The 26,540-nt window shown below is 38.8% G+C and overlaps 1 protein-coding gene across 1 annotated transcript in view; it reads right to left on the reverse strand.

Annotated features, from left to right (window-relative positions):
* The window catches only part of LOC144017270 (uncharacterized), a 109,223-nt gene that overhangs the window by 13,974 nt on the left and 68,709 nt on the right, over positions 1–26,540 (reverse strand). Inside the window, exons 2-3 of the mRNA XM_077518641.1 lie at positions 24,094–24,154; positions 10,351–10,475 (exon numbers count right to left, since the gene is read on the reverse strand). Coding sequence (XP_077374767.1) covers positions 10,351–10,475; positions 24,094–24,153 — 185 coding nt within the window. The 5' untranslated portion in view covers position 24,154. The remainder of the gene's footprint in view (positions 1–10,350; positions 10,476–24,093; positions 24,155–26,540) is intronic.

Here is a 26,540-nt window from a genome sequence, read left to right on the forward strand (position 1 = left end):
ACAAGGGTCGCGGTGGGTGCTGGCGCCTATCTCAGCTGGCTTTGGGCAGTAGGCAGGGGACACCCTGGACTGTTTGCCAGCCAATCGCAGGGCACACAGAGACGAACAACCATCCACACTCACAAGCACACCGAGGGACAATTCGGAGCGCCCAATTAACCTACCATGCATGTCTTTGGAATGTGGGAGGAGACCGGAGTACCCGGAGAAGATCCACGCGGGCACGGGGAAACATGCAAACTCCACCCAGGAAGGCCGGAGCCTGGACTCGAACCGGAGTCCTCAGAACTGGGAGACGGACGCGCTAACCACTCAATCACCGTGCCGCCAAGCTCTAAATTAATTGGAGAAAAAAAAATGAAAAAAATAAATAAAAGTTGGAACTGGTACATTATAGTCAAAGTTGACTCACTACAAAACCCTTTAAATATAGTATGGAAAGGTTTTTTTTTTTTTTTTTTTGGGTATGGTGGCCGTAATTGGGCCTAACAGTATACGAGGTGGGAGAATATTAGCAAAAAAGGAAATAGGATGTCAGTTAAAGAAAAATGCAACACAATTTTTGGTCATTGGATGTACACGTTAAGACATTTGGGACATTTTAAATTATGGGGTGAAAAAAAAGGAATAATATGCCTTACTTAACTATAAAATACCAACAGTTTTGTCCTGTATGTATGCGAGATGTAACAAAATACAACTAAGATTCGTCATCAACAGTCACATTTTAGAATCACAAAATATTTGATTTTATACATATATATAATGCAATGTATGAAAGCCATTCAAAATGTGATGATATACTGTAGTGGCACTGACTTTCCAGAAGTAATAAAGTGACAGCAAATATACTGTAGGCCAACATGAAGGTACAGTTTTCTTATCTGGCTGCTATTTGCATCATAACACAGTCTGCAATATTAATTCCCGAGTTTACTGCTTATTGGAAATGCAACGTATGAAAAGCCATTAAGGCTCCAAATAAGAAAGCAATTCGCCATCGCGTGGATTCGGCTCTATTAAAAAGAAAAATCTTGTTAACCATTTGGAATTAGAGTCATTTGCCAACAAGCATTCTGCTGCACTCTAGTAAAATAAGTAATTATGCTTCTCTACCTTCTATCTGGCTCCCCCCAATCTGCACAAGCAAAGTGGGAAATGGCGGGACGCGAGCGGGCGTGAATGCAAAGGTAATTAAAGTGCTCGCTATCGGTTTGTTTAATGTCGGCTTCAGGCCGGCTGGAGGCGAAGCAAGATGAGAAACATGCTCATTGTTCTGTCTCTGTCAACAAGCCACAGGCTAACCCTCTGCAGGCCTATACATCACTTATTCTGCGCCCACAATTTTAAAAATTAAATGGGGAACTATCTGCATGATAAACTTAATCTGACGATTTCTCTGGCCTTATCTGGCTAATCGAGTGCAATTGCATTATCGGTTTTCTCGTACTGATCACTTAAAACATCCAACAGGCCTAAGAATTTTAACAAATTTTCTACTTTTTCACCTTATAAAACTATGCTAGGTATCCTTGCAATGTGACCACTAACTACAACTTCTATAATGATTAGAGTACATAAAGGTAAAAATAATCGTCAAACATTGGCCGTTTGGCCGATGATTTTGGTCGATGTTTGAGAGGCTGTAGTCGGCTAATTTAATTGGCTAGCCGATTAATTCGTCCGGCCCTCAGACTCCTTTTTCCACAAAGGATAAATAATATATGTCTGTAAATATTGTTATATCGCCTGTCTATATGAGTTGTACCACTACTTGTGTAAACATATCTGTTGCTTAACCCAATCATCATATCAACGTATCATATTAAATACAAGGCATTTTGAGCCTTCTATTTCATGAGCATATATTTTTTTCCCATTAAAACCCTGACGTATATGATCTGAAACATGCATTGCATGGATAATCCTTTAGAGGGCAGTATCACCCAGCTGATGGCTTTTCCAGCGACCTTGCAAGATCGCCTCAATTGAGAAAGGAAGAGACACCGATACTTATTAATAGTGGGAACTGTTCTTTCTGATTTTTGGAAATAATTATATGTTTGATATGTCTGTTTATTATATATTAATTGTTATAAATTTACAAATTTAAAGCATTGTGACTGGATGTATCATATGACACAAAAGTCTTATGTAGAAAAAAATGTTTGTCTGTTCAAAAGGACCAATAAATACTCTATTGTATTTACAAAGAATCAGAATTCTCTCTCATAAATTTCATGGTTCAAGCTTTACAGGGTTAAAGAGTAAAAATGTGATACCAAACAACATATATCGCAATTCTATGTTGCTTTTTGTCAAGTTATTGAGTTTGGTTCACTGCCACTGTGCAGCATACTGTATGTATCTCAAATTTAAGAGGATGGATGTTTGGATGGATGGATGGATGGATGGATGGATGGATGGATGGATGGATGGATGGATGGATGGATGGATGGATGGATGGATGGATGGATTTTTTTCTTCTAAGCTTCTTGTCAAGAAACTACAATGACCTTCAATGGAGAAAGACTTTTTGTTGAAGTATAAATTAGTGCACTCTCAGTAAAAAGATCCACAGCTGAGGACCCCTTAAAGTTCACATCTCAGAATTGCTCCGGAGATACAATTTCTTCATTTAAAATAATAGCAGTAGAACATAAAAGGCTTCCAAGTGTCTGCCATTTTGGAAGCACTTTCTACTGTTATTAGGGATGTAACAATAACCGCAATATCGTGTTATTGTGATATTAAAATTGCCACAATATTGTCGTTGTCATGCTACGATATTTAAAACACAACATTTCCCTCAAAAAGTTAAACAGAACAGTGGACTATTATTGAATATTAGAGTGTGTTATGTAAAGATTAAAAAAAAACAACAACAATAACAACAACTTTGCCAAAGTTACAAGTAGCTTGAGTGAACAGAGGAATTGCTGGGTTGTCCTGTGACTCCTTACTTATCATCTTCCTGACTTAATGGGTGACCCGTCCGCGATGTTTTCAGCCCTGCTCATTCTGTCATGGGAGACAAAGTAAAAAAGGTGACTTATGGTGTGGCATGTACGGCCTCTAAGGTGTTTTATGGCTGGACCTTCAGGGCCTATTTAGGAGGCCCCGCGTGCTCCGTCCTGACCACAGGTATTGATTGTCAGCAACGGCCGTGGCATGGCGACTACTTAAAGCCCTGCGTGTGCGGATGAGCAGGGAGAGGAGACCACAGAGACGGAGAAGGAATTAAATCATTGCTTTGCTCTTTGAGGAGAGACACGTTGCAGCTAGCCATGCTTGGCCGCTTAATGCCGGCTCTGTTTTTGAGAAGGAAATTAAAACGAGAGCAAGGAGAGAGTGAAAGGAGGAAAGGGAGATAAATGGGTGTATGTGAAGGCGGTAAATGAGAGCATCCTGATGCAAAGAGCTGTGAGCGGATGTCCCTAATAGGAAAAGGCTGGTGTGAGCTGACCACTATGTTTACGCGCAACCTTGTTTCCGATAGCCCACACTGGGTCCTCGCAGCAGTGAGATAACCACACTTCATGCTCATTGGCAAAAAAACGGCAGCGTATAACAAACAGAGGAGATATAGGTCTAATTTGAAAGCGGGCGAAACGATGGATGAAACGCTTCTAATCATACGAAGGGTATTTTCTAGTCTGCCAAGCCAGAGGCCTCCCCCTGCCTCAAGAGAGCAACAAACCTCCACTGCGGTTTATCTTCAAGTTACGCACACACATCTTGCTTTAGGTCATCATTAGCAAAAGCTATAATTCCGGTCACTATAAGTCTCAATTTCATTGTCTACCACTGGGTGCACATCACAAAATAAATAAATAAATAAATAAATAAATAAATAAATAAACAGATAAATAAATAAATATATATATGTGCCCGCGTGGGTCTCCTCCCACATTCCAAAGACATGCATGGCAGGTTAATTGGGCGCTCCGAATTGTCCCTAGGTGTGCGTGTGAGTGTGGATGGTTGTTCGTCTCTGTGTGCCCTGCGATTGGTTGGCAACCAGTCCAGGGTGTCCCCCGCCAGCTGAGATAGGCGCCAGCAGCCCCCGCGACCCTTGTGAGGAATAAGCGGTCAAGAAAATGGATGGATGGATGGATGGATGGATGCAAAGGAAGCAGGTACCAAACAACAACACAAAGGCTTTTCTAGCTTTTTTCCCCTCTATGGATGTTTGTCACAAATGTAATAAAATTCAGTCACTCTGTGCCTATGAACGTGAACTACAAGCTTAATTTGAGAGTGGTATGATGTATGTGAATTAGACAATCATACCAAGTGACACTTCCTCTCTAAATGCTCAGCGAACCAAATAAAATAGAAGCAATGGTGGGTGGGAGGATACCAATTAGTGACCTTGCATTGTGTTAGTCAAAGCACAATAACACCTTCAGCTAAAATATAAAACGAATGATCACATATCGTCACTGTCAGACAGAACCTTGCATGTCCAAATATTTCTTTATGTCATCATATTTAAAAAAAAATTCGCACATTATTTACTAATTTAAAGTGTATAAAATAGCTTGACAACATATCTTTTATTTCTAATTTCACCACGTTTTCATTGTTGGAGAGCCTTGCAGAATTATGTTGTCTCAAGATTGTAAAGTCTGGATGCTTTTTATACAATATGAGTGAACATACCCAGATTTGACACATTTGAGTAGGGCCACTTTTTTGTTTCAAAAGGAAGCCAGGCAGCCACAAAGGTAAATTTGTGTGCAGATTACAATCCGACAATTATGCTGTTTAGTTAGCTCATCATTGTTTTATTGCATCTCTCATGGCTTTTAGAGCTTTTCAAAAGAGTTTAGGGAGAGGATATAAGCACAGTTGTTTTTCTCCTGTATTAAAGGTTTATAATTTCCTTTAGATGGTGGAAAGCACAACATGTAGCTCCCAAACTCACTTCAATGTAGTTCCTGGGAACCGCAATAGCACAAGATGGTGGAAAAGCACTATCAAACTCATAAACTCACTTCAAAGTAATTTCTTGGCCACAACATGGCACCAAAGCAAGACTTTTATGTTAAACAGATTTGGACTGAGCACAAAAAACAGGTGAGTCCCTATGTAGTGGACCATGAATATATGTGGAACATGAACATTTTTGTAATGTAGTTTTTAATGAAAAAAAAAATAGCACTCTATAATATTTGACTTTATAAAAACAAACAGTAACCAACATAGTCAAATTGAATGTAAAGAATTAAACAGTTTTCCCAGCTTTTTTGCTTCAATTCAAATTCAATAAGCATTGTGCTGCTCCTTCTGGTGCATGTCTTGGCCATTTGGGAGCAATATAATACAGACATAGTGACACACAAGGAAAAACACGGCGCACCGTGACGCAATCTGTTCGGCAGAGCACTTAGTGACGGATTTCCCCATCTGCGCGTGTTTAGTGAATTAGGTGATCCCTAAATGCTCCATTTTTTCCAGTTAGCGCGGTCAAAGGCGGCGCAAACCTTTAGTGAATAGGCCCCTCTGTGCGCTGCCAACCAGATTGTGCCACGGTGCGCTGGTGTTATTTGCGTGTATGTAAATTAGGTAATTTGGATACATTTGACGCAAACTATGCCCACCCCAATGCAAATGAGACTCATTGATATGCAGCGTCTATTCACTAACGCCAGCGCAAATAGCCACACAGAGTTTGCGTGACGCAAATAACGTTTTTGGAAAGCATGTATAAGCTTGTATTGGTTCCATACTAGATAGAGCACAGGTAGACCTGGAAAAGACTTTGTACTGCCTTTTCGTTTCACCTCAGTGGCCTCATTAAGTAAGCCCTCTTTCACATCATTAAGAGGTTTGTGGTGAAATTAACTAAAAGGCAGATTTAAAATAAATTAAGAAAAATGCATTGAAAAATGTGCGCACACACTTCATAAATCACTAGGGCAAAGCTGGAGCTGGCTTTCCATAATTAACTGCAGACTATTTATTTTATCCTGACGGCCTGTCTACAATGCGGAACTATGCTGAGGGGAGTGTGGAATATTTAAAGAACAGGGAGAAAGTGTGTGCTAATGATAATACAGTATGGTAAGGCAGACATTATGTTAATGCATACGAAGCAGAAAGAGACATTTCTGTTGTGTGGAATAAGTATTTACTCAAGTAGTGCACAAAGAAACAATAGACCGGATCAGTAAAGTGCAAATAATTCCACTATTGGAGGAAATTTACTGATCCACCACCCACCCCACCATAAAATTTCAACTAATCCACGCTCAAGCTAACTGCTGCGATCTTAACATGTTTTCAGACATAACTATTTTAACCGTTACTCATGTGATCAGAAAAAGATATTTATGTATTATTTATTTTTATGTTTACTTATTTTCCAACTTGGTTTGTTTTTGATAAGTTTGCACAACAGATACAGATAGCACACGATCAAAAACTTAATTACAACTGATTCACAACTCTGTTACTGTAATAAAAGGGTAGGTATGTATTCAAATTAAATTTATTTTTAATCAAATGTACATGATTATTTGAAGATGTATACAAGCTAACAGCACTATTTACACAAAAGTAGCGCCTTCTTTTATGGAGCACCTTTGAAAACATGTTTACTAAGTGCATTGACAGGCACAATAGGATATAACTCATAATAAAATATCAAATGGAAAGCTGTCGTATCATTTAAAACCTTTCAACAACAACAACAACAACAAAATAAAAATTGATGACAAACCCATGCAGATTAACGTGTAATCTGTTTGTTTGTCTTGTCGCTCCCTTGATGGGTCAATTTAAATTAAGTCATACAATTTTATTTTTACAATTAAGAAATGTAATTTTATAGTTATGTTAAAAATTTGGACTTCTTTGAAAACCATTTTCCAGGAAAAGATTTGAAATTGATTTTTTGGGATTCACATTTTTGTGGAGTAGTGCCTCACTAGTCATGAACCTCATCCCGCACGTCGCTGTAAAAAGTGTACCATTAACGATTGAGCTGCAAGAATCATATATCATTGTTTAGGTCCTGTTTTTCTTGAAACCATAACAAAAATTGAGGGAAATAAATGGTACGTTAAAAAATAAAAATATTCTGCATTGACCCCAAACAATGACTGTCATTTTCCAGTGATGTCGTCATGGCGCACTGACTGCGTCATATCATAACCTGACTACTTCACATGTAAATGCCGACTGGACCACTCCTCCAAGTCAGCTTCAACCCTTTCCTGCCTCTCCTCACATACGTGGGATTCGGGCCCTGCTACCGTCTGCGTGTCTCTTTGCCACAGTCGGTACTGCCTCCTCGTGGGCACAGTGCCCAGCCTGGCAGCGAGCCACATCAGTAACACCATCTTCTCTCTCGTTACATCCTTACATCAGACTGCCTGTGGCTCCTTCCTCTGACTTTATTCCGCACCACAGCTGCGATCAACACTTTGAAAGCATGCCCTCCAACCACTCAGGGAAAAATAACACAATCTCTGCTATTGGGAACAAATAGAGCGCTCGCACATTTGATTTGCTCGATTATTATGCAATCACACTGAAGGCAAGTTATTCATAAACAATGTTACATCAAGGCAGGATGCCAGGTGTAGCAGGTGCAAATGCTTGGGTATGAGCCCACGCTGTGTGCGTGAAGATGAATTCAGTTTTGCACATTTTTATGAATCAACACAAAAGGATGGAAATTGAGCTTCATGTTGTTGTTTGGCAGTATTTACACAGACATGACAGGAACCCTGCCAGCGGCACATTCAAAGTTGTAGGAGGTACAGTATTATTTGATCTTTGTTTCAGCCTACAGCTAAGGTGTATGTGCTTTATTGAAGATGCAATCACTGATCTTAAAACTTCCAAACAGTAAAAAAGAACTACTTGAAAAGTATTGAAAATGTAGTTTTTGTAATCATTTTTATTGTGTTGTATCATAACCTTTTAAGGCTTTTGCACTCTGTTGTGCTTTTTTTCACACAACGACACACTTGACTTAGAAGAAATGAGTGAATAAGCTTTTTATTATCTGGCAATATTTAAGTATGTGATAGAAAATGCCGCCACTCACACATTTAATTGAAAACCCGTTGGTCTATGTTACAGGGTTGTAGTGTATTACCACTCATTGGCTCAAACATTCTTCACACTTTCACAGTCTAATTAGGTCCAAACTTAAGTTCAATATCCAAAAGTTTGAACTAACCAATGTTAAATTCACTGTGTTATCTGAGAGGTATTTTGGAAATCTCATTCCTTACGTTGAACCAAAATTTGGCCAATGCTAAATATATTTCACTATAGGCTACCGTTACATCAATACATCTCCAGTAGCAGGCAGCGTGGGTTCAGCACCTTCTCAGTGAGCGTGAGGGTTCTATTTTTGTAGACTGGCGCTGGGTGTAGGAGCAGATGCATCTTCATTGTCGTTCTGGGACAAAGTCTAGCTCTATTTGGAACTGCATTGCGGCTGGTGTTCCAGTGTTCACAGCTGGTAATTTGGTGACAAAAAGTAGTCTAGGTTTTAGACTGGATAAAACTAGGTCTAACTTGTGGCGCAGATGGAGTAACGCAATTTTGGTGGATTTGATTGAGGCACAAACAGACAGATTCGCTCTGCAGATGTATGTGGTGAATGTCATCGTATTTCATTAATAAATATCACAACAGTGTGGGACAATCTCTCTGATTCATTGTAGAAATTAATTTCATTGGAAAAATTATTATCATTATCATCTTAACACACAGCACCACTATTATGGGGGTTTTGTACCTTACCCACATCACATTCGTGGCCGATTACATCATCCGCAAGGGGATATCTTGGAGTTAACCTACATAAACACAAACGGACTCCAGCGAGTCAATTTCTGTCTCTGCCTCAACCGCGCTGATTTTGAAGAGAATGAAGGGAGCTCCTTCGATTGGTGAGAGTGAACTGTGTTCCATCCCATAATGGTGCACAATGTCCGTGCTAGTCATGCAAAACACCAAAAGAAAGCAAACTCCATCCATGTGCACAATCGGACTCCGAATGGCACTTGACTTGAGCCTGGCATGAAAATAGGGCCCTGCATCTGTATCTATATTGTGTGCTTCGACTGACTGGCGACAAGTCCAGTTTGCCTTTTGCCTAAAGTCACCTGTGATAGGCTCCAGTTCCCTGTGTCATGTGTCTACACACCCAGAACAAACAAAAACCCAACAACCCACAGAACTGAAACATGACACCCTGTGACTTGAACCACGATAAGCAGTATAGAAAACATAGATGGATAAGACTTTTCCTGTTATGCCATGTCTGTCAAAACTGAACATTTGGATCTCTGACAAACCTAGCTTGAATGACACCCTGTGCAAGACCACCTTCCCACAACAGAGACTTCTGAGCTAACCCCAAAACATAGAGATTTTAATACAACAGATCTGTCATACTACCTTGAATTAATAACCTCTTATTTGAACTTATATTAGCAAAATCCTTGAAGAAATTCACAAGGGCGCACAAATTCCCCATACAAATTGTATCATCACTCTAATAGTAAACATACCATAGTTTAACATAGCATTTTTGGGAGGGTGGCACGGGAATGCTGCTGGTATCACACATACCAGAAACTACCATTGATTAGGAATTATGTAAAGCCACCTTTTTGATATCATTATTGCAGTGGGTCTCATTTTAACGTGTTATTGTGTAATGTGATGATTCAGCACTGTGACTGACTGGAGACCAGTGCAGTGTGCCCTGCCTCTAGCCCATCGTCAGCTGGAATAAACTCCTAACCCTAATGAGGACAAGTAGCACTGAGGATGGATGGATGGATGGATGGATGGATGGATGGATGGATGGATGGATGGATGGATGGATGGATGGATGGATGGATGCTGCACTTTGGCGCACTATAGGGGTAAAGCTAAGCGGAAAAAAAAATCTGAAAATACTGCTTGGCCGTCTTGAAATATCACAAATACTGTAGAAACAAAACACCTGCATATTTGTAGAAGCACAATGCAAAATTTCAACAGACACTGCACGAAAAACAAGTGTGTCTGCCTCAGATTTATAATTTGGTTTCCCGGGTGAGTAAAAAGCCTTGGAGGTGAGTGCATGCACAGCAGTCATGTTTGTTAAGATACATGGTGAGAGTCTCCCCTTTTTCCTCAAAGAAAATAAATATACACTCATTACATTCTGCACACTGCATATTTCCACATCCTTAACATATTGCACAGGCTGAGAGCAAATGTGCATTGCTGCACATGGGGAAATACATACCATGAAAAATGACAACAGAGTGGGATAACTGCGGACCTGGAATATAATGGGGCGGTGGAGCGGAGGAGAAATAATCATACCGTGAGGTGGGGGGGATGTAGGAGCAGTGGGAGGAGCGAGAAGATGAGTCTTTGGCCCGTGGCGGGGGAAATGGAGCTCTACTGCTCTGCTGCTGACTGCCTGGTTCCCCCAATAAGGCTCCCTTCTATGTGGAGACAAAAGGAGACACACACAGATAGGCTGCAATATTGTTGTGATATTGTCCATACTGTACAGTTAATCAGTGAGGTCGTTAGAAAGATCCAAAGCAGACAAATCACATTCTAATTACAGTGTCGGTAAAAGGCAGCAGTGTTCTCGCTGGCCCCACGGAGCCATAATCACCCTGCAGTTCATGCTGTGAACATTAGGTGTCTCTCTTTCACTTTGCAAGGCTTGACCCAAGCCTCTGAGTGGAGCTCTCTGCTCCTGAACTCCCATCTCCACATAATATATACGCCATCATTTGAAAATGGCAGCTTTTTGAAAATTCACCTTGATTATCAGACATTAAAAGTGACTTCTCCAGAGCTGAGTGTCTGGCTAGGGGGATGGCTGCAGACAGCGGAACAATACAGCACGCTTGGTATTAATGCCTGGCTGGGGTGTGCAGGGAGAAGAGAGGAGCCAGCCCTTTGTTCTCTCCTCTAGCCAATTATTTTTTACGTGTGCCTCTTTTCACAACAGCAAGAGAGAATTTAATTTTAATGCACTGTCCGGAAAAAGGGGAGCAAAAACATCTACAGTGTTCCTAAACAGATACGAGGACTATATAGTATCAGCAGCTAAATATACGTATGTACATGCACACATCTCTGAGGCATAGATGGATGACAAGGGCAACTAGGATGACATCAACCCCAACGCACACTCACAGAAAGAGTGAGGGAATAGCATGAAATATAAAACAAACACCGCCTCGCTTCCAAACTCGTGCCAAAACACAACATGGGTGCAGCCCAAACCTTAGACGAAAAAAGAAGAAAGACACCAAAATAATACCAGGCATGTTTCTTTATACCACATCGGGGTGAAGTGATGGGGACCACATTAACATGTGCATACCCAAGACACGGCGATAAGGAAGAAAGCTCCCTGTAAAAATAGCGAGGATTCCTGATCAAATGGCATGGAAAATAAATACCTACAAGTGCTGTCGGTAGGTATGTGGCCAAATATTTTTCTAATTGGGAGGGCACTTTATCTTGCTGTCAGACAAGCTGTAAAAAAAAAAAAAAAAAAAAAAGCAGAGCAGTTCCCAGAAGGAGAGAAGCACAGCTTGCTGGCCTTTTATTAGTGCTGGAGCTCTGATATATGCCGATGCTCCAGGCTTTCATCAGGAACCTGTACTATAAACACACACAAAAAAAACTTACAAGCCATTGTGAAAAACCAAGGCAACCACTCCTGAACATTTCGGCTGTATTTTCCAACATGCAATTAGTATGCACAGATTACTGCCGAAAGTTCTACAACACACTGCCAACTGCACAAAGGGCCATTTTTCAAGTTTACAGGTTAGCATAATGATAACACATCAAGTGCTCAAATGCAGAAGAAACATTAACATCCAAAAGCAACAGAGCAGAGAGAACAAACAAACACTGCTGTGCATCCGAAGCGTGAGACAGTATCGTAACAACCCGTGTAAAATGATTAAGTCACAAGAGAATCAAAAAACACACAATGCAGCTTGCACACAATCTACAAAAAAATAAAAATAAAAATAAAAAAATTCTTACAGTTCATGCAAAGCAAGTTTGGTGTTCCAAACTGACTCATGCAAAGACAGACAGACAAATGCATTTTGTGCACAACTCACACACCCACGGACACTGACAACACAGCAGCTAAATTAAATTTCAGTCCTTGGGCAGACAACTAAACTGCTTGTGTGTGGGACTCACTCTGAGGCACAGCAAAAGCAATTCTCTGGAGACGCTGAAATTAAAGGGCACAATCCCGCTTGTTTATGGTTCTCACTCTCCTCTCCTCTCAATCACATGTTTTATTAGCAATCATTCGGCCCTAAAAGTCATGCTTTTCGGCAGGCCACCAGCATGATGACAGCACTTGCTGGACTTAGCTTGCACGGAGCACTTGCATTTACTCACACCTGAAGCCTTCCATCGCCAAGAAGATCCAATCAAGCCCATGACAATCTTTTCACGAGAAAATACTTAAGCCTGAGATGCGACCAGTTTGTCAACACAATTGTATAATCTGTGTGTAATTATTATTTTTAATGGTGGCTATGATTTTAAACAATTTCCCCTCAAAATGTTGTGCTATATAAGCACATAAAGGGAAAAAAATAAGCGAAGTTTGCGCTGGTAGAGACAGGTTGCTGCTGGTAAGATATATTACAACTAGACTTACCATGTTGAAAAATAATAAATATAATAATAATTACTATCATTACCAAGAAAATTGTTATTATTGGAGAACATACCAACAAAGGTTAAAAAAAAACAAACAAAAAACATTAGGAAACAAAAACAGTAAATCCCACTCCATTGCAGGTTCCAAGTTCACGGTACTGCTACTTGGCAGATTTGGTCAGAAAACTATTTTGGTGTCTTGTTTAAATTGGGTCTAATTCCAATGTTGACCACTAGATGGTGGTACGTCCATTTACTGGTAGTTTGCGATGTGAAAGAAGAACAAATCAGGAAGTATTCAAGTTTTCATAAGGGTCAGCATTCACTGTAATCCTGCTTTTTACACCGACAGAATGTTAAGTGCACTATCATGTAAAATGTGTAATATTCTGCAGAAGAAATGTTGACATACATAATGGTCAGTATATTTTTGTATATATGGTGCCGACCTCCAAAATTTGCCTGGATATTGTATTATTGAGGCATCTCTTTCTAAATTCCATCCCCCATCTACTGTAGCATTGCTTCTCTGTCCTCTGTCTGGAAGAAGAAATCTTCTTCTGAGCTAGCACTGTTGAGATTAGCTAATGACTGCAGATGGGATATATGCATCATTAAAGTGGAGAGAAGGCTGTAACACAAGTTCAAGTCAACAAAAGAAACACCTTCAAACTATTAGAGTAAAACTTTATTATTTCTCAACAAAACTCTACAAAACTTCACACATGAATGTACTTGGCCATGCTGAATTTCTCATGAAAATTATTTAAAGACGGGTTCTAGTCAAACATCCATCCATCCATCCATCCATCCATCCATCCATCCATCCATCCATCCATTTTCTTCATTGGTAACTTGGACAGGTCGACCACAAAAATTGATCGACACAAACATTTCTGCCTCAAAACTATAATTATTAATGTTAAAGCTATATTTACGGCACTGGAAACAAATGTTTGGCCACTGTGGTGTTTCCGCACAAACATTTGTTGCTGACAGACCATGTACGACTTCCTTCCTTCCAATAGAGTCATTCTCAAAAATGAAAAAGATGAAGGTTTGGGGACATTTTAAATTAAAAAGGAAACACTTTTATGAAATTACTGCAAATACATGCACCATGTACACCTGACTAGTCAGCCGCCACTTGGTGGATATCTGTTGCTTGAGGTAAATAACAACTCAGTTGCGCACACTATACGTCCCATCACTATTCGGGGCGCGGATGACCCGAGTAATCAATGGAAACATCGATTCTAAAATTATTTGTTAGTGACAGCCCTAATATTATACAGCCCTAATATATGTGTTATAGTGGATAGTATATTTTGAGATTTATGAATAGTTTGGCTACTCATGACTATTATGGTTGTGATTTTTTATTTTTATTTTTCACAGAGCTTTGGTACAGCTGTGGTTGTTGTGACTGTGCTATATGAGTAAAGTTGAGGGCTGAGCTTAAAAACATACAGTCCAATAAAGTCAAGTGCTATAGAGGATGGAAGGACAAAATACACTCACCAGTCACAACAGTGGGTGTACCTGCATGTGCCATTTAATACCATAATATGGAAGGACCAATACTATAGTTTACACTAACCACCAAATTATTAGAGGAAGCTAAAATATTAACTTTCAGAAGGTAGAACCACAACCACAAAATAACATTAATACCTATCTGACAGTTCATTAAAGGCCAATATTTTGTATCCATCTTACCTGTAGTGTTCTCCCTAGTTCAGCTCTTTTGTTAGTTGCATGTTGGCTATAGCACTACTGCTACACCTGGAGTAAAGAATGAGACAAGCAAATAGTTAGAAGGAAATGTGTCAAATACATGGCAGACAGGTGGGGCTGTGCCATGAGTGCCCAGATGATCATTTATTTATTTATTTATTTATTTATTTATTTATTTATTTATGTGTCTGACAAGGCAAATCATTAAAGGTGAGGTGTCATCTAAATGTAATATATTTTTCATGGAGCACAGTGCAAGCAGTGCAATTTAATGCAAACAATTAAAAAAAATCTATATATATATCCAAAATATTGTTGCATTTTTATTTTTATGTTCATCTGGTATTAATGTCATCCTAAAATGTTTTGAGATGATGCATGCGGTAGCTTAAAACAAGTGTCCCTCAGAAGACACTTCATCAAGAAGCAACATGATGTTAATGCTGACCACATGGGCTCAAGGTCACTCGATTGAACCTTTTCTCAAGCCCTACAATAAGTTGCGACACCCACAAATGTCAGTTCAAACTTTACAGTGCCAAAAGGAAGCTTTTATGTTAACTGTGCCCAGGAGCACTATTGACTTCTATGTTCTCAGAGGCCTCTGGGAAAACATATCACACAGAGGACACGGCAGTTCCAGGAGAAATACAAATAAACATATGTTGTGTGCTATAAAAGTTGGAAGGATTAAGGTATGGCATTTGTACAGAGGCATTTTGGAGTGATGCAGAGAGAAAGGCTTAACTGAATGAGGAAAATGTTTAAATCCAATTATTTGAACATGCGTATGAGGTAGTTAGAAGGCCGCCAGCTATAATGAAACTATTTTTTTAAAGTTATCGAATAATCATCAAAACATCCACCCATCGCAGCAAATTCTAAACTTTTCTTCCTATTCTCTGGACCAAAAGTGCCAACATTAAATAAATACATAAATACACCATTAAATAATTAAATAAAAGTGTCATTAATTAATTAAATGTTTCATTAATTAATTAAATGTGTCATTAATTAATTAAATTCGCTCTGATTATTTATTTATTTATTTATTTATTTCTCTATTTATTTCTCTATTTAATTATTTCATGGTCACTGTGTTGCGGTGTTTCATGAATTTATTTTATCTGTCAAACTAGCCCATCAAAGTTAGTGGGCGGGTCCTAACACCTGATTGGTCAATCTGCTCACCAAGTCAAGGCAAATCCATTTCAGAATAGTCAATTGATGCGGAGTGAGTAGCCAGTAATCACAATTGATAAGCTGGTTGGCGCTTTTCACCTAAATAGCTGCGTTTCCTTTAGACATTAGATTTACGCTTTCATTAGGTGCTTTTTGAGACGTGCTGAAATGGAAGTTGTTCGCAAAATTTTAATGGAAACACTTTTTTTCCGCGTTTCCTACTAGTCATGTGACTCCGCCCGGTCATGGAGAAAAGGAAGTACAGGATCAGTGGCACAGCGAGAAGCCACAATGGTGGCCAGTCCGCCACTTTCTAAAATGCTCTATTGAACAACTGATGCAAGTCCAAAAACAAACATCACCAAAACGATCAAAACATTGCAAAAAACAAAAAACAAAAAAACAAAAAAAAAACGAAATTTGCATTTATGTATGTAAAACGTTACTAACAATAGTAGCCAATTTAAATTCAGCTCAACTTTATTTTGAGAGCACTTAAAAAAAAGTCGCTGCAATGAAAACTGCTGTAGCCAACATGGAATAAAAATCAAACATACGAAAACAATTAAAACATTAAATTAACAACATACAAACAGTAAACACTATCACATTCCAAAGCAATGTCCACACTCGTGTGGACCTGCATCTATCTATAATATTTTTCTAATAGAATTTGAGATATATTTAAAATCCCTTCAATATATCAAGTCTGAAACACGCAAACAATTTATTCTCGTGACATTGGATGATGCGACCGCCTACATGAACTGCAAGATCTCGCAAGAGTTGAGGCGGGACATTACGAGAACTACGCCTCAGAAGCAAATTACTCTTCAATGGAAGGCAAAATTGTACTTTATCGAAATAAAAGAAATATCGCTTTTATTTTGATGTTGGTTTTGCACAACAACAAGCCTCGATCACTCTATATCAGCAAAAAAATCCATCACCGTAGCCGCCATGTTGACAACCACTTCAGGTCAAAGCAGTCGCTTAGACAAGATCTGAGTGAATCAGGCCTCAGCCCCGCCCACTAACTTTGACGAGCGAGCTTCACAGATAAAATAAATTCACGAAACACCGCAAAACAGCGACCATGAAATAATTAAATGGAGAAATACATAAATGAATAAATAAATGAATAAATAAATAAATACAGTCTTCCCTCGCTATAGCGCGGTTCACTTTTCGCGGTCTCGCTGTATCGCAGATTTTTTTTAAGTGCAATTTTGCATATTTTTTTGCAGTAATATACCCATTTTATAAAATTTATGAAGTTTTGAACATTATCAATGTTTGAACAAGAGAGAAATGTGAGAACATGTAAATGCCTCAATGAGAAAAGTGTCTAAATTGTGTGGTAGGGGATTTTAGAGCCTTAAAACATTTATAAGAATTGTATATTGTATATATATATATATATATATATATATATATATATATATATATATATATATATATATATATATATATATATATATATAATCACGGGGAATTTAATTAATTAATGACACTTTTGTTTAATTATTTAATGGTGTATTTATTTATTTAATGTTGGCACTCTTTTGGTCCTCCATGCATACCACCGCCCACACTAGCCATTCAAACAAACATCCGTTCACACTATATTCATTGCCAAAGTTTGCACTACTTTTGGTCATCTTGTCAAGTTCCTGCACCAAATTAATGGCACACTCTGTGACAAATAATAAAACTCAACTTATTCATTCTGCACCATCTTCGTTTAATTAGTGAGCAATACCGTAAATTATCACTGCATCTGTATTTAGCCTGTTTTTAACCTTTTATTCACCATGTGATCATTTGAAATATTAAGTACAGTAACTATATCCCCATTCTTAATTGCCTAAATAAATAAATAAATAAATAAATAAATAAATAAATCATTTAATAATAATGTAATAATTTAATAAAGCCTATGTGTAATGGATACCAAATCCAGACTAAATTATTAATTATTGTATCACAGTTTCGAGTTTGCCCCTCTCATGCTGCTAAATACGGCAACCAAAAATATTAGAAGCAAACTATTACAAAAGCCTTAACCCACATTTTCTACTGGACAAGTTATTTATTTATTTATTTATTGTACTGATTTGGACCCTTTTCCTACATAAGAACAACATAAAAAAAAGTGTTTGGGGTTTTCTCATGCTTTTATTTGTTACAGCGGACGCCAGGATACTGTAGTATGGCTGTAACATGTTGTAAACCTACCAAGCTTGCAAATCAACTTGCGATTGTGGTTAGCTCGGATCCAATCATGAACCAGAAATTATGTTTTTTTTTTTTTTTTTTTTTTTTTTAATTGGTTTACTTTAGTCATGCAAATATGTCATGTCCACTGCACTCCAAAGGGGTTAAAGCGTGGTTATAAACCACCACTATAATTATTATTATAACAACCCAGTTTTCCAAAACACCCTGGCAGTTTCAAGCAAACAATCGAGTATCATTATCATTTTAAAGGCAGAATTTGGATTGGATTGTGCATAAAACGCACCATATATGCATTATGTCTATCAAAAACATGTTCAGTGAACAAGTAACTATCACAGGGAAATACAAAAAGAAGAACATTGTTATGCTCAGCACACACTGGTAAAGATGAGAATATGAAACGTGATGGTTCTTAGGCCTACAGGAAAGACCAGGGCCTTGCAGAGAGCACTGTGCCTGCATGTTGAATTCCCGAACCTGGTGGCCGGGCTCTGAAGCTACCATTGGTAAAGCTGCAATCAACTATGTTCCTCAGTAGTTCATGTTTGATCTCCGTTCTTCCGAATAGTACTGAGACATCAGTGCTCCTGTTTGTCCAACTTATTGAACCACAAAAAGAGGCAGGGCAGCGGTTTGGTGGAAAATCAATCCACCAAACCTATCCTCAGACAGCATATTCACACTGTGGTGTGAATGCGCAGCATACACCTTACATGTATATACTTGATAAAGATAAAGAAATGCCAGTATATTAAGTACAAACCTGGAACTGCTTGTTTTGTGTCAGGGGGTTGTAGAAAATGCTGATAAAACAGATTAGTGTCTTTGATCTGATCTTATCCTAAGATCGCAATTTCTCATTCAGTTATGATGGACTTATACTGTTTGAAAATCTTGATTCACTAAAAAACTGCAAACTGGAACTCAATGTTATAAACAATGTCAAGGAATCCACGTAGCTATGAACAACGTTGTTTTCTATGGCGAGCTATACGGCATACAGTTGCCAATCCAGCGTCAACAACAATAAACAGGCTACTAATTAATACAATGATGCTCTACTCAATAACATGAGAGGATGGGATGGAAGGAGGAGAGAGTGAGCCAAGGATGATGCGAGAGAGAGAGAGAGAGAGAGAGGAAGAGCAGGGAGGGAAAACGGAAAGGATGGCAGCAAGACAACACGGCAAACAGACCTAGATTCAGCTTGACTTGGACCCTTTTGCCCAGTGCGTCCGAGGCTGCGACATCATCGACGAAATGACGGCCAAACAAAATGGAGACTCAATCTGGAAGCAAACCAAACAATTTCTGAGCTTCTGCATACAGCCTTGGCAAGTATTCCATGGAATTAATAAAAATCCTGAATTAAAAAAAATTGAGACACTTTCCATCTCCGTCCTGTTAAAAGCATCATTGCTGTTCCAAGTCAAACAAAAGAGCCTGGTGCTTATTCCTGAATTGTCATTAAAGATTATGCAAAAAGCTATTTTGCGGATTCACTTAAAACGTGTCTCATCCGTTAGCGCTCTCTTTCTGTGTGCGATCCACACGATAACCCTGGTCTTGCTGTCTTTGCCTCACAATCGCTCCCTCTCTCTCTATTCTCCCCAACTGATCAATACTTCATTTAAATCCTGACATTAGCACGCTAATAACGGACAAAGGAGACGAAAACAAATACAAGCAAATGTGCAGTATTAGGTGACACAAGAATGGGTGTTTTATGACATTTGTAGATTTCATGAAAATATGTGACGTGGGGAAAAATAAGGCACAACTATGGTATATGCAAGTATGGGGAGGCTCCACCGCTGTTTTGATTTGAGCTCCTGAGACTGATCAATACACATTTAAATCCAGACGGTGGAGAGCGACCGCAATATCTCGTCTCATCAGGAAAAAAGGCAAACACGCCATCCCAATTATCATCTCAAATGACTGGTGTCGAGGAGACACAAGTTGGATGCTGATAGAAGCATATTTCATATTTATTCAGCAGAATTTTTACATTAGCACCTGGGCTCATAATTGGCTAATATATATGCACGCTCACACTTTTATCTATTCACATAATTCACAATGAGCACAATCAATACTGCCCTCTCCATACGCCATGCTCCACACTCATAAAGTGTGTCTGCATTAGATCATATAATAAGCCGTTCAGAAAAACCCAGACGAGACCAGCTAATTTCTTGGCGCTCAGCGAAATTGCCAGCGAGTGTAACTAGCTAATCTCCCCGCTCGTCATTAAATCCGTATATTTACCTGAGGAGCCTGGAAGTCACGGGCCTGCGCGAGAGAGACGCATCTCATTGCAATCTCATCCCATCGAGATAACTGAACAGATCCTTGTAAAGTCAGGTTTTGTCCATTGCGGACACAGACAGATGGCGGCAAGAACGAGGCATAGACAGAAGAGAACAAGCCAAACACCGGGTCGAAAGTGTTACGAAACGGAGGCAAAGACGAAGGTTACGCTGTGGAACATGCACTTGCAAATGGTCTGGCGGCAATGTCGACCAATGAGCAATTAGGAAGACAAGACTTAGGTTATTGATCCTGGTTTCAGGGTTTTTTTCTCTGGGCTAAAAAAGCTGCTGGGGGTTGTGTGATGGCTGCTGAAGCTAAAAAAAAAAAAAAAAAAGAGAGAGAGAGAGAAAAGCAGTAGAAGAAGAAGCAGGAGGAAGGGCAGGTCTTTCTCTCCCAGGCCTTGAGCTCTTGAAATGGGTTGTGGGCATTCGGTCGGTCGGCTGTCATTGATTACATCAGACTTAGGCCATGAACACACATACTATACATGCATATTGTCAAAAAGAAACAGACTTCTATACAGTATATTTCATTGTTTTGATCATTTGCCCACACATGAATGCAACTTTTGGTCCTAAGAAACTGAGCTTGTGGAAAGCACTGGCTGAAATCATTTTAGCTTGTGTCATTTGAAAATTGAAAATTTATGTCATTTGAAATGTGCAACAAGATGTAATGTTTTGACACTTAATTTTACAATAGAACATGTCCAATGATGCCAGTTCCTAATGGGTTTGGATTTCATTTTGTGCAATGTGTACTGTGTGACGCGCAGCGCACAAATAGCTGACTAAAAATATATTCACTTCATCTCCTGGGCTCCGTATACACATGCTCAGAATTTTAAACACGAATCACATCTAGCATGGCAGAGGTGTCTGAAATGCGCTGCTGAGTCAGCTGTCGTTGCTGTTTCAGGCTTATGATTACAATTGAGAGCTTTGTTTTCATCTTCCTAAAATCCTGTTTTTGTGTGTCTTGATCTCATCAGCTGCATAAAAATCGCCTATATGAACCACTAGATGACCAGTGACCCTCAGTCATCGCAGGGAGTTCTTCTTCTTCTGAAGCCCGGTAACCCTGTGACAAATCTAATGCTACGTTTTCCAAGAGACATAAAAAACAATGACCAACATGGGGAGACAGACATTACCTCTTTAGGCTTGGCTCCATCAGTGCAGGCTCAGTCACCAGGCACTCACCATTGAGCCTCACCTCCAGGCCTGGATGCAAAGGCATCCATCCGTCCGTTTTTCCACTTATCTGGGGTAGGATCTTGGGGGCAGCAGCTTTAGCACGGAAGCCCCGACTTTCTTCTCCCCAACCACTTCATACAGCTCTTCTTCGAGAATCCCAAAGCATTCCAAGGCCTGTCAAGAGACATAGTCTAGTGTGTCCTGCCTCCTCCCGATGGGATATGCCTGGAACACCTCACCATGAGGCATCCATCCTAACCAGATGCCCGAGCCACCTCATCTGGCTCTACTCTGACCCCAAATAGTCAGTTAAATAAAGGTTCTGCCAAGGTCATAAGTAAAAAAAAAAAAAGAAAAAACAAAACAAAACCCAGTAATATTTAGAATGGAAATCCTGTGGATGAAAACCGAACGAACAAACATGACATTCTGTAGAAAGGGTGCATTTCCCAAAATTGACCAAGGCTTGCCCCTTTTAATTACGGCTATGGTGTTCTGCGTCTGTGTTTTCTTTTTGAAATCACTTCCAATATGTCAAAAGATAAATGAGAATCACTCTGAGGTGATTGCTCATTCCTCCTCCATCGCCTTCTGAAAGAGGACACCTTCAACATTTGGACCTGTCACGTCACTCTCGGCTAAATCCCTAGCAACCACCATAGCAACGGCTGAACTTGAGGATGAACGTGAAACGCATGGCAAGTTCCCTCCTGCCACCAGGCAGAGAGAAAAAAAAAAGGCTCAGTAAGAGAGAGGCAGATATTCCTGAAATACCTGTATTATATGTTACATAGAAGACAAGTGTATTCAGTACACAAAAACTATGCCCCACTGTATTGATAACCTCAAATGATTATGTGACATCCACCCAATCGTGAACAGCAATAGGATAGCGCTACTTTGACCAGGCTAGATTTACTGCAGGCTGTTTGAGATAAATGATTATTTTTTCAGTGACATTACCTTTGAAATGTAAAGACCTGAGTGTTTATTGGCCATTGATAAGATCCCATGTGTATATTTCCCACATTGACTCGCATTGCTGTATATGTGTAAAATAATAATAAGAATAATATAGAAAGCTTTTCCTTTTATCAGAACAAACTATTCAGGTTTGACAATAAAGTCTATGCAAAGGAGAATTCACTGCATTAAACTATTTGAAAAAGAAACCATCCTTTTAAAATGAGAAAGGGTAAACCTTACATAGTCCTTCAGTGTTTATTGGCAGTCAGGGCAAAAATACACTCACTAAAGTACTCTGAGTAGTTATTAAACAAGCGTGGAAGTGACCTCCGGTTTGAAGCGTTTTTCTGAGAGCCAAAGCTGCAGAGGCCATCTTAAATGGATTTCCTAAAGTTTCATTCTGGATTTCAGAGACAAGACAACCTGACAAAAGGCTTTGTTCTGGTCATGGTGCACTTTAATTGAATTTTGTTCACATATTACAATATTATATTGTAAAAACTGCAGAAAAAAAATCATGCAAATGTAGCCCTATATCAAAAGAGTAACACAAGAAAAAAAAATAGTACTTATATGCACTAAATATCTGGTACATTTTCCATTGTCATTTGCAGAACCTATCGTCCATCTATAGATATGTATCTATAATATGATTACCATTCAAAATGTATTATTCAAGAATGTGAATAGTTGGTTTGAAACTCAATCTGACCTGAAATGAAAGGTGCTGAATGTTTTTATACTAATCCACAATGTGGCCAAACTTTCAAAGGTAAATGAAAAACAGGAATGTTAATACCCTCCACTAGCCTTTGAGGCGTCTGTGCCTTTGTATCGTGAAAGCTGAGGAAAGCAAGTTCTGATTCAGCTAGATTGCGTCCGTTCTTAAATGCAATTAATGAAGCTCACAAAGGCGGTTTATGCTGACAGGATTTTTTTTTTTTTTTTTTTTAACAACAATGCAGTAAACACTGCAGGTAACACACACACACACACACACACACACACACACACACACACACACACACACACACACACACACACACACACACACACACACACACACACACACACACACACACACACACCACGGGTGCTTCTCAAGTTAAAGCGCAACTTATTTCATCTCTGTTGTTATCAAATACTTTATTATTTGCAATGCAGTTTTACATTATATTCACTGTCCCTTTGAGATCATTTTACAGGCTTTGTTTCTCATCTTCATATTTCCCCCCTACCTGCAGCCGAAAATAATGTGAAAGCAGCATCTCAATCAGAAGCAGTGAACTTTGCAGAGGAATGATAATGTTTACCTTGCTTCAGCATTTAGCTCAAATGGCAATCCGGAGAGGTCTGGCATTTGTTGGGGCAATGCAAAATCAAATTAGTGAAAGCAATGTTAATTTCAAGCAGCATTTCATTAAAACAGAATATTATCGGAAACAAAGTCTCCAAGTCCTCTTGACTAATCTAATAATGTTTAGTTTGTTGGCTTTAATCACATTAAACCATGAAGAAGCAGAGACAAGGCTAAATCAAACAGGCAGAGGATTCCGTAATCTGTCTGTCATGGCCACCATTTGATTTCCTGACATTCGTCACAGTGTGGAGTGCATGAATCACTTCAATAGCATAATCATTAAACAAAAATAGAAATAAAGGGGAAAAAATGAGATGGTTGCCATTCGCCCAATAGTCATGTTTTTAATTTTGTAAAATAAGGAGCACAATTGTAGGCCTACTGTACATGTGCCATTCGTCTCACCTGAGAGTGATGCAGTTCTGCACCTTCACCACTTGAGGCCTTGAGCTCAGGGGACTGCATGCTGAGAAAATGACATCAGAGACAATTGTTAACTGTGACATATTAATCTTTCCTTTTTAAGCTTTCTTATGTTTATATGGCATTACAATCCTGTGGCTTTGGATACAAAAAAAAAAAAAAAAAGTCGATACCCCACTGTTTAAATACCAATTTGTTTGTAATAGAAACAAAATACGACCAAGATTTTAAAAGAATTTCTGCCATTAATTTGATATTTCTAAAAAAAAAAAAAATCTTTTTTTTTTTTGTGAAGGGGAGCAAAAATAAAAAATCTACTGAAATAATGTGCAATAAAGTGTACACACCCACCTATAACGGAGGATAAATTAACCACATTCAAGTGTATGTTAAATGGCTCACTTGTCCTCATTTATAGTGCCTCTGATCACCCCCAAATGAAGTTCTAGTAGGCTTTTTCAGACCTTTGCTTTCTGGTAGAAGCTGCCACCTTGTCTAAGGCCCCAGTTGCAGTTTTTAAGAAAAACAGCCCAAAATCATAATGCTTTGCTTTAGGTATATTAAATTGTGGCAGGTGTATGTAGGCTCCCATTTAACATGAGTTTGAATGTGACCAGTTCATTCTGATCACAGCCACATCCAAGCTACAAGAGGGTGTGGAGCTAGATTATCACAGTTGTTTATTTTGACTCCCACGCTCTAAATTCACTTGATTGTAAAATTTAAAAGTCACATTACTGCAGAAAAAAAAGCTTTGAAATGATTTATTTCTGTGTCATTTATTTACGTCAAGAAAACCTAGCATTTGAACAAGGGTGTGTAGACCTTTTATACCCACTTTAGTTGGCACAGCTATCACCGTGCTGCTTAAACTTCTTATGGTTCCCAAACTGTGATTAAATTTATTGATCCGAACTGTATCATCTTGTAAACTGAAGTGTGGCACATCCCTTGATGGGAACACAACTTTAGTTAACAGCTGTTTTTATTTTATATACAGTACAGTGCAGATATTTTATTTTTCCTGTTACTGAGCATTTAGAAACACAAATTTTACACATTTTGCACGTTTTGAAAGAAAATAATGCAACTTAGTAGAGGACAGTGTTCCCTGAAGACCAAAATAGTGATGTTAAATACATAAGATAAAGAGAACAGGACAAAGCTGAGTTTGTGGGAAATTGAATGTCTATTAGCAGACATGTGCTGTAGTTTAAAAAAAAAAAAAAAAAAAAAAAAAAAAAAAAAAAAAAGGCAACCGTGAATCACATTTTTAATATTCCACTCCAGTCCTGTAGATGGTAGTGAAGCATATTAAAAGCTGGTTGTCAACCACCTGCTAAGCAAATCGAGTCAGTTAGGAGAAAATAAATAAATAAATAAATCCCAGATCCGCACCTTTAACCAAATCTGTGTGATAATTTAAGGGACTTTTTTAAAATTCGTCTTTTAGTGGAGATTGAAAACGATATGGCCGTTTTTCTAGAATGAAACAGGGAATCACCAACTGTGTTGATTTACTGTTCTTGCTGTGTTAATTCTCTATGACTCAACATTCTTTTCCACTCTCTAGATAGAAATAAATACAAACAGGTAACAATGTTTTAATTTCACTGCAAAAGAGAAACAGAATATGGGCTATATCTGTGAAGGGGAATGTTTGCTGAATAAGGAATTGGTAATGAAAATGCTTCTGATGAATTTATAAAAAGAAAGGAAAGGGGGGTGGACCTTCATCAGATCCTGCTCCCCGAAGAAAAAATAAATAAACTAACTCATTCCCCATCAGTGCATACGATCACTTGAATGGAATCAATCAACTGTGTTCCGCTTGGCTTTGCTCTTCGTTTCCAAATCCAATCTCTTCTGTCATCTCAGAGCACATTTATAAGGGCCCAGCCTCTTGATTATCTCCCTCCCTCGCCTCAACTCCCCCGCTTCTGCATGCTCCAATGTATTAAATTAAATGAGGTGTCTGTCCAGGTCACCCTCACCCCAGCTTCACATAGCCCTACCCTTACCGCTGGTAATCAAGGAAGAGGACCCCTCCCTGCGAGTGTTGTGCCAGCCAGGCTGCATAAATTAGCATTAATGAGGGCTGGAGAGACCTGCCGTAAAGGAGACAGAAAGGAAGAAGAGAGAGTATTGGAGATATGATGCATTTACAGCTTCAAACATCCACAAAGGGATTCTTTATCATTTACAGTGTAAAAAAAGACATTGCAATTTCTTTTTAACAATGTGGGACATATTTTTCTTGAAAAATCCCATTTGTGCTTTCCTATTTGAGCTTGTAGATTCGAAAATAATGCATCACTGCAAACTAAAAACCGAACACAATCATCCTGAATTCAATGTTAGACATCTGACAAATAGAGTCAAAGAAAAATAACATACACACACTAGATATTAACATATCTATTGAAATA

The sequence above is a fragment of the Festucalex cinctus genome, chromosome 4 (assembly GCF_051991245.1).
Source record: "Festucalex cinctus isolate MCC-2025b chromosome 4, RoL_Fcin_1.0, whole genome shotgun sequence".
In the NCBI taxonomy this organism is placed as follows: Eukaryota; Metazoa; Chordata; class Actinopteri; order Syngnathiformes; family Syngnathidae; genus Festucalex; species Festucalex cinctus.